A 14,466-nucleotide genomic window follows, 5' to 3' on the forward strand; every position below is an offset into this window, starting at 1 on the left:
GGTTGCTGGCTGGGGTTAAACCACAGCAACTTAATATAAAGCTCCAGCTTTCCATCCAAGCACAGCACCACTGGCCTCCAACAAGCATCCACCAATTTATTCCGTGGCCGAATCACCAGAGAGAGACCTTTCTGTGCAAACAGCTAGCATGAATTTTTGTTCTATTCAAGGACATAAAGAGGACGTAAGGAAAGAAGCAAAAGAGGGTTTTATGGAGCGGAGATAGGCCAGCAAGGCAACCCAAGCCCGTGCGATTGCCTGTGACAGACTTGGACAACACCAGCAAGGAACACAACCCAGCAAGCAAAGCCTGCTGCTTTGATTAAGCCTTTTTTTTTTTAAGCAGTCGTGCTTAAAGTGAGCTACACCTTCCTGGGTGATCCATGTGTGCTCATTGCTCTGCAAGTGGTGTACCAGTAAGACTGGGAACAATTTTCCCCAAACTTGCTGGAAACCAGCATCCTATTCTCTTCCATAATTTACCTACACAGCCAGGTGCCAGGGATACACATACTACTGCCAGCTGCACTACAGGAGGGGTTTTTTTTTATCCCTCTCATCATAGCTCAGCTCCTTTCCCCCTACAAGTACTTTTATCTTTACTGGATGCATCTCCTTTCGACTGATGTCATCCTGGGTTTGTAAAAACACACCCTACCGTTGGGATAGCACAGCAGCATTGCAGCTGGGGGTCAAAGTGAGCTCTCGGAGCAGAGCATGAGCAAGGAGCCACTGCCATGGCACGGCCTTGCATGCTGACCACCACCTCCGGAGGGCTGAGCTCTCCATTAGCAGCAGTAATGACTCTGCTGAGCCTCTGCCAACAGGTGGGAGAAGCCATGGGCATTCACCTCACAGCATGACTAGACCAGGAAAAGGAGTCTTGGTAAGCCAGACAAAAAGCCACGTTTCCCACTCCCTCTAATTGAAAGAGGTTGAATGAGGTTTTCCCCTGCACTCAGTTCTGGCGAGGCTGCAACTCAAGTGCTGTGTTCAGTTCTGGGCCCCTCATGACAAGAAAAACCTTGAGGTGCTGGAGCGAGTCCAGAGAAGGGCAACGAAGGTGGTGAAGGGTCTGGAGCACAAGTCTGATGGGGAGCGGCTGAGGGAGCTGGGAGTGTTTAGCTGGGAGAAGAGGAGGCTGAGGGGAGACCTGATCACTCTCTACAACCACCTGAAAGGAGGGTGTAGGCAGGCGGGGGTTGGTCTATTCTCTCAAGTAACCAGTGATAGCAGAAGAGGAAATGGCCTCAAGTTGTGCCAGAGGAGGTTTAGATGGGATATTAGGAAAAATTTCTTCCTCGAAAGTGTTGTCAGGCACTGGAACAGGCTGCCCCGGGACATGGTGGCGTCCCCATCCCTGGAGGTATTTAAAAGACATGTAGATGTGGTGCTTAGGGACACAGTTTAGTGGTGGACTTGGCTACGTTAGGTTTACGGTTGGACTCGATCTTAAAGGTCCTTTCCAACCTAAATGATTCTATGATGGCCTGTTCAGAGCACAGCTGTGCACAGGCTTAGGGGAGCAGCACAATGGGAGACAGACAGCGGTCAAATGACACATAAACGTGTTTTACATTCCACTACAGAAGGGAGTGTAATGGGAGAAGCCTGGAGCCCCCCCAAGCCAACAGCTCTCATTTTCTTTGCCAAGAGTGTCCCTAACGACCTCAAGGCCACCCTTGGGCTTGCAGAGAGTTTTACCGGGAGAGGTTTGCTGTAAGTGACCCCTGCCTTGGCAGGGCTGTTAGTGCCATGCACTCATTTCACAAGGAAGCAGAAAGAAGCAGCAAGGCCAAGGGCACAGTTATGCCAGTCACAGGACTACAGGCAGGACAAGTCCTTGGAGAGGCTGCCCTCCTTGGCCAACTGCTACAGACATCCACAGCCACCCTAAAAGCTAAGTCATGGGAGAGAAAAACGAATGCATCATTAAGTGACAGAAACAGCAGCAATCAGCCACAGATACTCATGTACAAAACGAGAATGATTGGTGTGGGCAAGTATTTCCACCTACTCCAACACAACCAGGCACAGCACAGTGCTGGGCACGGGTGGGGCTAAAGGTCCAAAACCAGCATTCACACCAGTTTTGTGGGTCTGACATGAGATACTCCCTCCTCCCTCGGGTGCCCGCAGGTGCTGCCTTAGCCCTGTTAATACACCTACACCACCCTGGGGAAAAGAACCACCCTAGCTGGAAATGGATCAGAAAGCATCCCCGTAAAGAAAACTTGCTTCACAGGAAGAAGCCCAAGACATGGCAGCATGTGCATATTCACCCAGAGGGCTCCAAGCTAACTGTTCAAAACAAAAGCCAGAAGCAGCTGCTAAGCACTGCATGAAAAAATGAGCCAAAGAGGAGGGGGCTGGGGCGGGGGGAATCCCCTGCAGTAACTGACTTTTACATCCCAACTCTGCATCACCTGCTGTAGGCTTGGAGGTGCCCAGGTAGCTCACCCAGGCAGACGAGCACGTTAAAGCCAAGCCCGTGCTCTGTTTAGGTACGTGTTAACAGCGAGGGCATAGGGTTGCTGGTTGCCCTTCAGTGCCACCCACAATCTTCCCCTGAAGGGCAAATTGTCTTAAATTGGCTTGGGGAAAAAAAAGAAGTGTCCCAATGCAGAGCGAACAGAGAAGGTTGGGTTCCCTGCTTCTCCCCACAAGACATTTCTTCCATTAGCTTCAGCCTCTCCCAGGCAAGTACAGCTTCCATATGAAGATTAAAATGCTGGCTTACGGAGAGCCAAGCAGAGCCTGCCTACGTTTCACTTAAAAACAACATATTCTCCTGTAAGAGTGGGGACACAAAAGGCTCAGCTAAAGACATCAATTTCAGCATGGATTGTTTGTCATAGCACCAGATACAGGCTATCAATTGCGGACAACAAAGGAAGGGAGCTAGTAGCTTATTTAATATTAAACAGAACAACTCTTTTAGGGAGGTGGAAGAGCACAGACAACGCATGGCTTGGAGCTGAACATCAAGCAAAGTCCCAGAGGACTCCAGGGAAGAGAGCAGAGGATTGAGCTCACTCCACACCTAGCAGACCCTTGGCAGGTATCAGGTTTTTTGTAGCTCCACAACAGCACTATGATCATTGATGTCACCCAAAATCTGAGTGTCTACATTTTCCTGTGGGACAATACCACACTCACTACCAAGTCCCCTACCCACAGATGAAGGGCAGAAACAAATCATAACAGTCTTTAGAAGAAGAGGATGGTAAAGAGTTAAATCTTTTAGAGAAACGGATGCAGTAAGGAGAATTTTCTCAAGCTTTTCCAGCCTGTGCACATGGTGAGAAAGTTTGACAAGACCTTAACAACTAACAGAGTTTCATTCCAGAGCTTGGGAAACTTTCTCAGCGTGTGAAGGCTGAAGACAGGACAGGATGTCACACACGTTCCTTCAGGATTAGAGGGGAAATAAAAGTACACACGTGGACATTGTGCTGGCTGAAGAAAAAACAAAACACCCAAAACCAAACCCAAAACCCTCAGTCTCCCCGTTCTGGGGACTTCGAACAGCCAAACTGCTCAGACCAACACAGAAAAAGTACTTTCAGTGCAGTAATGCAAGCACCACAGCATATAAGCACACACCGGACTGCAAATACTGCAGGGAGCAAGCCAGCAACAGAAGAGCTTAACATTTTCTGTAGCAGGAGGCAATGCTGCTGTGAAATCATTCTGCACAAGCAGCATCCTTCTATTAAACCACAGATTTCTTTAAACTCCAGTATCCCAGCACTGAGTACAAGCATTCTGCTGGTTAGACTGGTCGGGTTTGGAAGGGACCTCTGGAGATCATCTAGTCCAACCCCCCTGCCAAAGCAGGTTCAACTAGAGCGGGTTGCACAGGATCACATCCAGGTAGGTTTTGAGTATCTCCTGAGAAGGAGACTCACCGTTGCGCAAGCCGGAGCCCTTCTCTAGTTTACATATCAAGGGCAGTGCCAAAGCAAAGGCCAGATTTCTGCCTCCAGCAACAGCAGCAAAGCTCTGCCACACCCTGAGCTTCAAACTGGTCTCCAGAACTGATGGCTGCTCATGGATGAAACTCGACTCAGCTTTCAGGCACACCCAAGAGCTCCCCCAGAACCGCAAACACTGCATTTCTGTACACATTTTGAGTGGATATTGCCCAAGCAGGCTCTCAGTTTAAAGATGCAGAGAGGGTCAACAAGTATGAAGATCTGCACGTTACAGTTCCTTGCACATCCTGTCCAATTTCTGTAACGACTACAATTTTATCAGAACAGAACAAACTTGCTTCAAAGTCTCCCCTCTACAAAACCCACGTTGGGAGTTGGCAGGCAAAAGAGCAACAGGCTGGGCTAGAGCCTGATGGTGCTGTTTTTCCGACTGCTCTACTTATTCTTAAAAAGCAGGCACTAAGAGGGGACCACATTAGTACACTAGGTTCTCTCCTGTCCTTTGTAAGGAAAGTTGCTCCAGGCTGTGCTTTAAGAATGTTACAACAGCTCGTTCCTTCTAAAGGTATTTGATTTTGAGATAAGAAGGGAGTGTCTAGAAATTTCCAAGAAGTTTAAATATTTTTTGCCAGACCCTTTTGTGGAGTTATGGTCTCATTCAGAGACTCTATCTGTCCTTGTGAAAAATTAGAATGGATTTCCAGACATGTGTCTTTCTGCATCACCAGAGAGGTGCCAGTAATTCTTCTAGGTCTTTTTTTTATTCTTAAAAAAAAGAAAAAAGCAGAATTCCACCACCCAGTTTAATTCCAAACAAGATTCATTATGTAAATCTAAAGGTATTATTGCATCCCTTGTTTGAGGGCGAGTCAGAATTAATCTGATAAGAATCCAGTCTATGGCCATTAAATAAATACAGCAAAGTTCAGAAAAGCACAGATCAGGACAGTAAGAGAACAGCATAGTGTATGAAGAGTTGTGCCCTAAGCTAATGCCATTTAAGAACTAGTAAAACAAGTGCCAACTACAAGTGAGAATGGACTAAAGCATGCTGAACACAGGTCACTGAACAAACAACAATTAAGAAGGTGTGGTTTTTACATGACGAGACAACATCTGCAAGGAAATCTTTTACGCAGTGGGAGAAAGAGCAGCGAAGTCTGCCGAAAAGTCATCACAGGTCACATTTACCATGCAATTCCAGCGACCATTGCAAAACTACCCCAGGGATAAATCAATCAAAGTATGTGAGCAGAAGATGGGATGCTTTTGTAGAATTTAAATTAGAGGGGCTACTCCTACTGTCGAAGCTGCAGCTCTTTTCTTGAAAGACAGAGCAGAACGAAGAATCAGAAAGGTTCATTTCTTCTCAGCACGCCTCTCTCCCACGCAAGCTCGGCACAGGCACGCCGCTGCGTTCCCATAGGAGCTCCTTCACCCCGCGACCCAAAGAGTAAAAGCGAAAGGGACAGCCACATGCCCGCACAGCTGTCAGCGACTCCTCGGATGATCTCCTGTACTTCCACACAGCACCACAACAGCAGCATCCCCACTTCTCCCTCCAGTCGCTTATTTTCTCAGGGATTACGGGAAGCAGGACAGTGCTCTCATACGGAGTACTAACAGGATGATCTGTCTCTAGAAAGGCTTGTGCCTACGGTCACACCAGAAGGCTGTGCCAGTGCAGAGAACTGAAGCTTACAGCTGTCTCAATCCCATAAATGCTGTGGGGCCCAGGCAGGAAAAAAGTGAGGAACTGAGGAACCATTGGGAAAGGTAAGTCGAGAAAAAAAGGGGGTGAGGATCCCAGAATATCTCTGTAAGGAGAACAATCTCTGGGAAGAAGAAAGAGCAGGCAGAAACTGCAAGGAAGCATCAGATCAAGGAAACAGAAAATGCTAATCATGAACAACCAAAAACGCTATGCTATTGATATGACACTAAAAGGATGCTTGGTAGATAGCAGTTCCCCGTCTACTCGTTTAAAAATACAAACTCTACATTTATGTTACAAGCATCAGATGGGATGGGGTCAGCAAGGCAATTGTTACAAGGTAGACTGAGCTATTTCTACTTTGTGTAAATCCCCCTGGGGCCCCAGGCAAGCAGGGAAGCACATGGTGACTCCCAGAGAAGATCACAGCAGGCACTCAAGACAACAAGGGAGCTATTCATTTTGAGGATCCCACATCCTGCCTCTAAAAGCTCAAAGTTTTATTTTCCAGCACTGGGAAACAGCGGAAAACTTTTGATCTCCTCCTTGAGAAGAGAGGAAGATCAAAGGAACAAGTAAGATGTAAAGGAAGGCTGTTAATCCAGAGACCTAAAAAAAAAAATCAGTAACAAATTCAGGACAGTGACCCACACATCCTGTAGTCTCAGCAGGGCAAGACTCCACCGGGAATCCTCACCCTGGTAGACGGGCACTGATATGCTAACAGGCACTGATATGATAACGAGCTATTTGCGCACCTCTTAGTGTAATTCCGCCCCCCCTTGCCTCCCCCTGTATTATATACTCCATATATATATATATATAACACACACTTACACATTATATACTCCTCCCACAGTATTTAAATAAGTTGCACAAGCCTTTACTAGACAAGCCATCATCACAGCTAGAGGGAAGAGAACTCCAGGCAGGAGAAGCCAGCCCAGCTGAAATGTTACTAACAGCCTGCTCTTACACTGCTTCACAGCAAGAGAGAAGTCCAACATCTGGAGTTGAGAAAGGTCAGAGTCACAGTTAGCCTGGGATGCAAGAGATGACTTGGTTCAACTGCGTGCTTCCAAGATCAGAATAGAAAGAAGATCACGTGTATTTTCTATCACAGTATAACAACACTCTGCAGACAAGTCCAAGTCATTCTTGAATAAGGTCTACATAGTAGGAAAGCAAAGCAGATCTTGGGATGGAACCAGGCAACAGGATCTACAGTCAAGAGAGATCCCGTTCCTGCTACTGGATCAGCTATCCGGAACACTACTGAACAAACAAGAACTGCATCTAATTAGGCATCAAATTAATGCTCACTTTGTTTTGTACTGACTAGGGCAGAAACAGGTATGCCACAGGGCAGGGGCTGACACAAATCACTACACACCCGGCACTTCTCCTCTGGGGCAGCCACCACTGGTGTCAGTCACTCTGGACTGGTCTGAGTGTTGCTATCAAAACAGACTCCTCCATTCCCTGTTGCAGTCCCTCCTACCAGCACCAGTACTGGTTCAACTCCCCAGTGAGCCTGAGAGAACTAAGCCCTCAAGAGGTTAGTTCTCACTACAGAATCGTTAACACTGTCGTTGTCCCTCTCCTGCAAAAAGGAAATCCACCACCTTTCCTGCCTGTTTCCCCTCTCCAGGGATACAGACAGGCGACAGAGCAGGAAAGAGAAAGAACAAAAAAGGAAAAAGAGAAAAGTCTTTGGAAGTGTAATTAAAAGTTGGACTCCAGTTGTGAAGGGACTGATGAAACAGTTTGTTTACTGAAGTCTAGAATTGGAATACTCATTGCTGTATAAACAGACTGACTACCAAAAGCTCTGGTTTCGGATTCAGGTCTCGCTTACATTTTATACCAGCATGCTCTGAAGCCAGAGTTCAAACACCACATATAAAGAGTCTCCTACCTCTTGACATTTTCACACAGACAAAAATTGCTTTAGAGCCTGGAAACGGAGTACACTCCCTCTGCAAATACAACCAGCGCTTTTCCCCTGCCATTTGTAGATAAGCCTAGTTCACATTGCACTGCCTGGGTCAGGATACTCACTGTAGCAAGGCAGCAGGGCATTTAGTTCAGATTAAAAAAAGGTGTTAGGGCAAGAGAAGCGAGAAGGGAGGGGAAACAGGTTTATTGGCAAGAATCACAGAAATTCAAGAAACTGAAGCCATTTCTATAGGGCATCACAAAAACTAAGGGAAAAAAAATCCTTTTCTCACTGTAAGAAATACTTTTTGAGGACTGTGTATTATAGCACAAAATCATCTTAAAGACAGTTTAAGAAGAATAAAGGTAAAAAGTACTAGAATTACTAAAAAGTCTGCAGAGGAGATTCCTGTTTTGCTACAGAATCTGCACAAACCTGAGCCACCTCCTCAGCCCAGAACTGGCTACTCATAACCACACTGCTGTAGTAAATCACCGATGTAACTATACAGAACAAATTATCTGGCTTACTTTTCCAGGCCAGCAGTAGGGCACCTCATACCTTTTTCCTTTTTTTTGAAGAATCATCAGCCAGGCTGGTCTTTTTATCTCTTTCATATCCTGCTGCTGCCATCTCCTCTTCCTCCTCTTCTGGAATGAGGCTATATTTGGTGCCTCCGGGTTGCACAAAACACTCCTTGGCAAAATGACCTGTAAAATAGTGTTTGAAGGAGCAACCCATTCCCCCCCCCCTTTTTTTTTTTTAAAAAACCCCTCTGTTTCAGACACCTGAAGAGCTAGCAATGATCTTTTTATTATTAGTCACAATAGAAGAATCTACACTGTACATTTTTTGTCCTAGTATTTCCGCTAGTTTAACATGTCCTGATTAAACAAGCTGGAGACCAAACCCAGGTCATTCTGGAAAGATTAGTCCAGCAAAAACTAAGAGACTCTTGTCTGAACAGGGCAATTGGTAGAAACATGTCTGTGCAAGGGCTTAAATAGCATGGAAAAGTGTACGGGAAAGGGAGTAAATTGGTAAATGAGACCAAAGCCACAAATGTAGAGGAAAGCAGCTCATTCTGGTTCTATACTTTCTACTCTGGAGACATCAAAGCTGACCTACTAACAGTTGTAGTGGAAACTGCAGATAGATAGCATCTGCCTGCCTGTTATGAGTAGGTATCATCATTAAAAAGCAGACTGGAAATATGCAGAATTCAGTTTAAAGTTTGGGGGGTTCTTTAAAAATGGTATTTTAAAGATGGTTATCTACCACTACAGAGAAGCATATTCATTATTAACCTTCTCCATTAACTCCGGCTTAACTATTTACTCTACGGCTAAATAATGTAAGACAAGTAGGGTGCAGTAAAAAACTCCATGTACAAAAACTACTTTATGCCTCAGCAACTTGCAAAATGCTACTGCAAAGGCATAATGTAAGTCAACTTCCTACTGCTGAACTAGGTAAAACACGAAATTTTCACCAGTTTAAAAAAACAAAACAAACAAACACTTGTTTTCAGCTCTCTCACAAGCTAATACTGTGTTCCCAACAACTGATCAGTAATTCCCACTGATTGTTCTTCATAATGAAATGATCTGGGGAACGCATATGTTTATTTCTCAAATGCAAAACTAGAATGAGACCTCAGCTGTAAGACACATTAACATAAATACTGCAAGACAGGAACCTGTACTGAACCTGTACTCAGTAGGAAAGTTCTTTACAGGAAGCTCAAACGGATGTGATTTTAAGAAACAAATCTTTATAAAAGGAGTTCAGTTAAGTCTCGCCTTTTCATAAGAAGTGACAGAAAATGCAGTTCTCCTCTAAGAGAGGCACATGGAAGCAAAATTCAGTCCTTATACACAACGATGAGAGAGATGTTGATACAACTCTATCTACAGGTCACAATCTGGTTAGACCAAGGCTACATCAAAAGAACAAGACAGCCCTGCATAAAACATACCTTTGCAACCACATTTCTTGCACACGGTGTTCAAGACAGCTTCAAGCGTGATCTTCTGACTCGTGTAGTCTCGGAACGTGCGTTTTTTCCTCTCATCCTGACTGGAAGGAGAAGGACAGTTCCATTTTCAATTTACTCTCATCTTTAATCCTGTATATTTCTATGGACACAACCTAAACACAAGTTTTTTCAAATGTTGCTCTAAAAGTACCACTTAGCTAAGCCAAAGAACGAGCTGACCAACTGCTCATTAGAATAAATCATATTAACACTGTATCACCTGTCATCTTTTACTTTTGAGATTAACTGAGCACTCTCTACACAAAACAGACAAATGGAGGGAGCTGCAGTTATGTCTTTTATACCAATATCTGTATTTTGTACATGAACACACACATATATATACTTGCCCAGTATGAAAATAGAGCAATTTTATTTGACCTGCAAGAGATGTCGCAAAAAAAAAGTACACAAAGAAGCTCTGAAACATCCAAGCAATTAAGATTTGATTTTGTAGTATGTGAAAGTGAGACAAATGTCCAGGTATAACGAACACTCCTTCCAGCACAAGCACATAGCCCTTACAACAGAAGAATGAAAATCCTGCCGTGATGCAAAGGGCTGGAATTCACTGCAGCCTCCTCTGGTTCCTGCCTGCCTTTAGGCAGCATAACCAAGGAAATGCCTTCAGTCAACCCTCCGGCCAGCCAGCGCATTGTTAAGGAGCTCAGGAAGAGCCCCCTCAGCCTCCAAAGGAGGTGGGACCTAGAGAATAAGTACGGCAGGTAAGCCAGGAACATACGGCAGGGAAATAGCAGGTAGTATCAACCTGTCTGATCTGTTATATTCTACTCAGTAGATTTACCTACTCAAGAGAAACATTGTTTGGATCGAGGTCTTTTCCCGTGCCTTGGTTAACAACCTTCATGGAGAGGGAAAGCTTCAGTTTGTCATCTTTCATCTGAAAGAGGAAGAGATGGAAAGAGAAGAGTAAATGACAATGATGTTAATTAATACACTGTGACTGGAGGCCTATAGAGAAGGAAAATGTCAGTTAGCAGAAAGCAGCACTACAAAACGCACTACATGAAAGTGTCTTGGTTCTATTATTTTGTAGTTACATTTACAGTATTCTAGCTAATAAAACAGCTTCTGTTAAGCAACTACCTCAGTAATAAGACAAGCTCAAACTATAGGTCTGTTCAGATTAACATTCCCAAGAGCAGGAGGAGAAAGTGCACATCTGGAAGCTTTGCTATAGTTCTCAAACATTCAGTCCCAAGACAGTTCCTCCTGGACCAGTACTTTGGCCAACTTGTATCCTGAAAAAGAAAACTTTACACCCTTTTTCCTATTTTGATCCTCTTAGGAGACTAAAAATATTTTAAGTATCCCTATTAGGGGCTTACTTTTTCTGAAACCTAGTAAGTCTTTGAGTGTCACATTATCACTTCAGAAGCAAGAGTAAAAGTTGTATGTTTGGGGCATTTTTAAAGCCTTTCTTACAACTTTCCACATTTTCACCAATGCTGCTATTGAAGGCATTTCTGTTTTGTCTGTTTATGACATGCATGCAGTTATTTGCAGGCAATCTAACAATCTTTCACCGTCCACCTCTCCAACATGCTTCTGCCCTTTGCCTCTACAGCAAAGATGCCAGGAGCCCAACTGTGTGCTCCAGATAAAGAAAACAGTGGCTTAACAGAAATGTATATGAACAAAATTAAAATAAAAAATAAGAAATAAAAGCACACTACAGATTCTTTTCAGCCATCTGTGAAGTCTTTCATGTAGTTTTTCTATAATGTGTACATAAGAACAAGTTTCTCAACCTGTTCCCCTTATCTCACACAAAATTAAGTCCTTGTTTTGTATATCAATCTGATTATCTTCTTTTAAAAACAGAAAAGCAAAGCATTCCTGGCCAAATCCTGTGCAACTCTGAATTGAATGCTTCCAGCTCGATCCAAAAATACAGTCAGTTTGTTTTGTTTCCACGGCTCACCAAAACAAGGGTCTTTCATTTTTGTTCCAAGTAATCTTTAAATACAGACCATATACCTATTGTCATATCTTCTTCAGAAGAAAAAGCAAGGCAGGGTGGGGGGGGAAGTATCATGCTTTTACTTCAAAACAACCAAAAACCCTCTGTACTTCCTCTTGGGCATAATTCACTGCCACTGACACTTTCTTGAAAACAAACAAACAAAAATCTGGGCTTCCTCTAAGAATGTGCTTGTCTCTCAGAACAGTTAATGAACTGTGTTTATATCAGCTTTTATCTTGGGATCCTCTCAAATTGCTCATTTAGCCACCAAAACACACAATTAAGGTGACACAAGCTGCAAAGGGGAAGAAAGTGAACCATTTTGTTGCTTTTAAACCAAAAGCTTTTACGCAGTCCCTTTTTCTGAATTGCATTGTTACGAGTCACAGAAGCGATGTGCCCAAAGTCACATCTGGAGGTAGAGAATTCACCTGTCTGTAAAACAAAGTGACACGAACACACAGCCTCTGTGCGTCCAAGTTCTCAGTTGTTTTGCAGCATATTTTATCTACACAGCAGTAAGAATCAAGATTTAATGTTACCTCTTTTCCAATAAGCTTCACCCATACTTTGTCTCCAACATCTACTATCTCTGAGGGTTTATCCACACGGCAGGAGGACATGTGAGTCTTATGGACAAGGCCTGGTCACAGTTTTGGAAGAGAAGAAAGGGAAAAAATAAAGACAAGTCTCCACTGAATCTCAGTTTTGCCCTCTAAGAGGGCAGTCTCTAAAGCAGGGTGGATGCAAGACAATCCTTTGGGGTGTGGGAAGAAAATATTTTTGTACCATTAATAAAATAAAAAAATTAATAGTGCTTATTTCATCTTTAGTTCATCCTTGTTTAATTCCTATTTTTGAGTATGTTTTATAACGTACATAACATTAGCACAGCAGTACATGTATTTATAAATAAATATACATATATTAGGGGGTGTGCGCTCAAAAACGTTAACCGATTTTAACTGATCGTGCACTGGGGGTGCACAATCAAAAACATTTGGAGACCACTGCTCTGGGATACAGGGAACGTAGTCAGTGGTTGCCCTAAGCAAAACCAACTGTTTCTTTCCTCCAGTACATTATGCAGGTGAGAATCAACCAGTTGCATCAATCAAAACGTAAAAGCTAATCAAGATCTGCTCCAAATTAACTCAGAGAAGCAGGCCCCCAAAGCAACATCTTTGTACACAAAATATCAGGTGCCCATACAGAAAACTGTAGCAGGCACTAACACCTCTCCCTTCCTGCTTGTCCTCTGAGGCCACCCCAAGCACTGGAGAATAAAGACTTTCACGTCTCAGGAACACAATATTTCACTGGCAAAGTCAAAAGCATGAAACACCAAGGCTGCCCTGATCTCCTGCACTTGCAAGGTCACACAGCCCCAAAATCATATTTTTAATTCGCACAAATGACATGTAGGCTATAGGGTTATACAAAAAAGGATAAATACGGAAACACACCTTGCTGTTCAAGCTTTTATTTTGGAGCCCGTTTGTGTCTCAAAGCGACTTCCCTCCTGCAGTCAGACTTCTGTCCAAAAACTTTCATTAAAACTGGCATTACAGTGACTGGGCACTTCAAGAGGGGAGTGGAGAAGAGCTTATTTGTAGCCCTGTCAGCATCTGACAGAAAACCCATCGTAAACTTTTTCTTTTGTAAAATGAGCTTGTGTGACTTTGCAGGTTTCCCACAAACACAGATGGAGCTTTAAGTTAGCTTTCCTGGTTTATTTTTTCATTTGAGCTTCATTTGTATCGGTCATAAAAGAAGCAAGTTAGACAAATTATCTAACTATAGAAAGTTTCCATGGTTTGTCCAATACCTTAAAATGATTCTCTTAAATATCCTTAAGCTACCAAGAAGACTAGAGGGCAAACTATTCATGTAAACATACCATCATATTTAAATACTTTCCAAGAACTTCAATTTCTTCCTATTTAGAAAATAAACTTTTTCTGAGCTTTTTCAGAAAGCTGGCAAGCATTTAAATCCAAGGGTGACTGCTTGGCTCAAACACACCAGCATGAAACTACATCTGCACAAAATAAGAGAAACAAACCTTGCTTTCTGCAGCCCGGGATTTTTATAAATGCCCCATATTCTGTCACTGTAGCAACCTGTAAAGTAAACCAACACAACACCTAAGGAAAACCCTTCACAAAACACCTGTTTTCAAACCACGGACTAGAACACGCACAAAAAGCCTACACAGCTCTCCCGCTTTGCTTCAGTTTTAGATTTCAAGGCAGGTTAGACACTGCAATGCTTGATAACTCTGGAGCAGGTGTGGTCAGCCAACCACTCCTACCTTATTCAGGTAAGCATCTTACACCCACGTGCATATATATCTATATGTATGTACATAAACATACAAATACATATGTTTGTATCTGTGGTACAGAACCATCAGTTACCCAAACTGCCACTGAACTAAGCAGCGACTAAAACAACAAAATAAAAAGACAAAGAAGCATGCCACAGGCCGTAACACCCCCCAGGGTCACCGCACACCTCTCCCTGGAAGATGGCGTAGAGCTCAGGCAGTGCCTCCATCACTGCAGGCCTCACAGCGTCCAGGCGAGAGACGTCGCACCAAGGCCAGCTGAATTCACCCCAGGCTACTGCATATTCACGACCCGAATTCAGAGAGACGCCTTGAAAAGAAATGTTTAATTAACGCATGAAACCACCTGCGGCCAGACCTATTCAGGCAACAGTGATTATTTCACCTTGACTTCGGCTACAACCCGGCACTGCCCCCCCGGGCGCCCCGCGGTGCAGGTCACAGCGCGCCCCGACCGTCTCTGCCCTCACATCGCGGGGGTTTGGCGGCTCACACCGGCT

General features: G+C 43.9%; 1 protein-coding gene across 1 annotated transcript; it reads right to left on the reverse strand.

The window, feature by feature from the left end:
* Positions 1–8,152: 8,152 nt before the first annotated feature.
* On the reverse strand, positions 8,153–14,175 carry ZCCHC17 (zinc finger, CCHC domain containing 17; the record flags this gene model as incomplete). The annotated part of the gene is made up of 6 exons (XM_009704381.1): positions 14,134–14,175; positions 13,682–13,739; positions 12,159–12,259; positions 10,439–10,530; positions 9,570–9,670; positions 8,153–8,301 (listed from the first exon to the last, which is right to left on the reverse strand). Coding segments are annotated over exons 1-6 (543 nt in total), but the record flags the coding sequence as incomplete, so codon positions are not given.
* Between the last annotated feature and the right edge of the window lie 291 nt (positions 14,176–14,466).

This window comes from Cariama cristata, unplaced genomic scaffold (assembly GCF_000690535.1).
Source record: "Cariama cristata isolate BGI_N322 unplaced genomic scaffold, ASM69053v1 scaffold440, whole genome shotgun sequence".
Classification (NCBI taxonomy): Eukaryota; Metazoa; Chordata; class Aves; order Cariamiformes; family Cariamidae; genus Cariama; species Cariama cristata.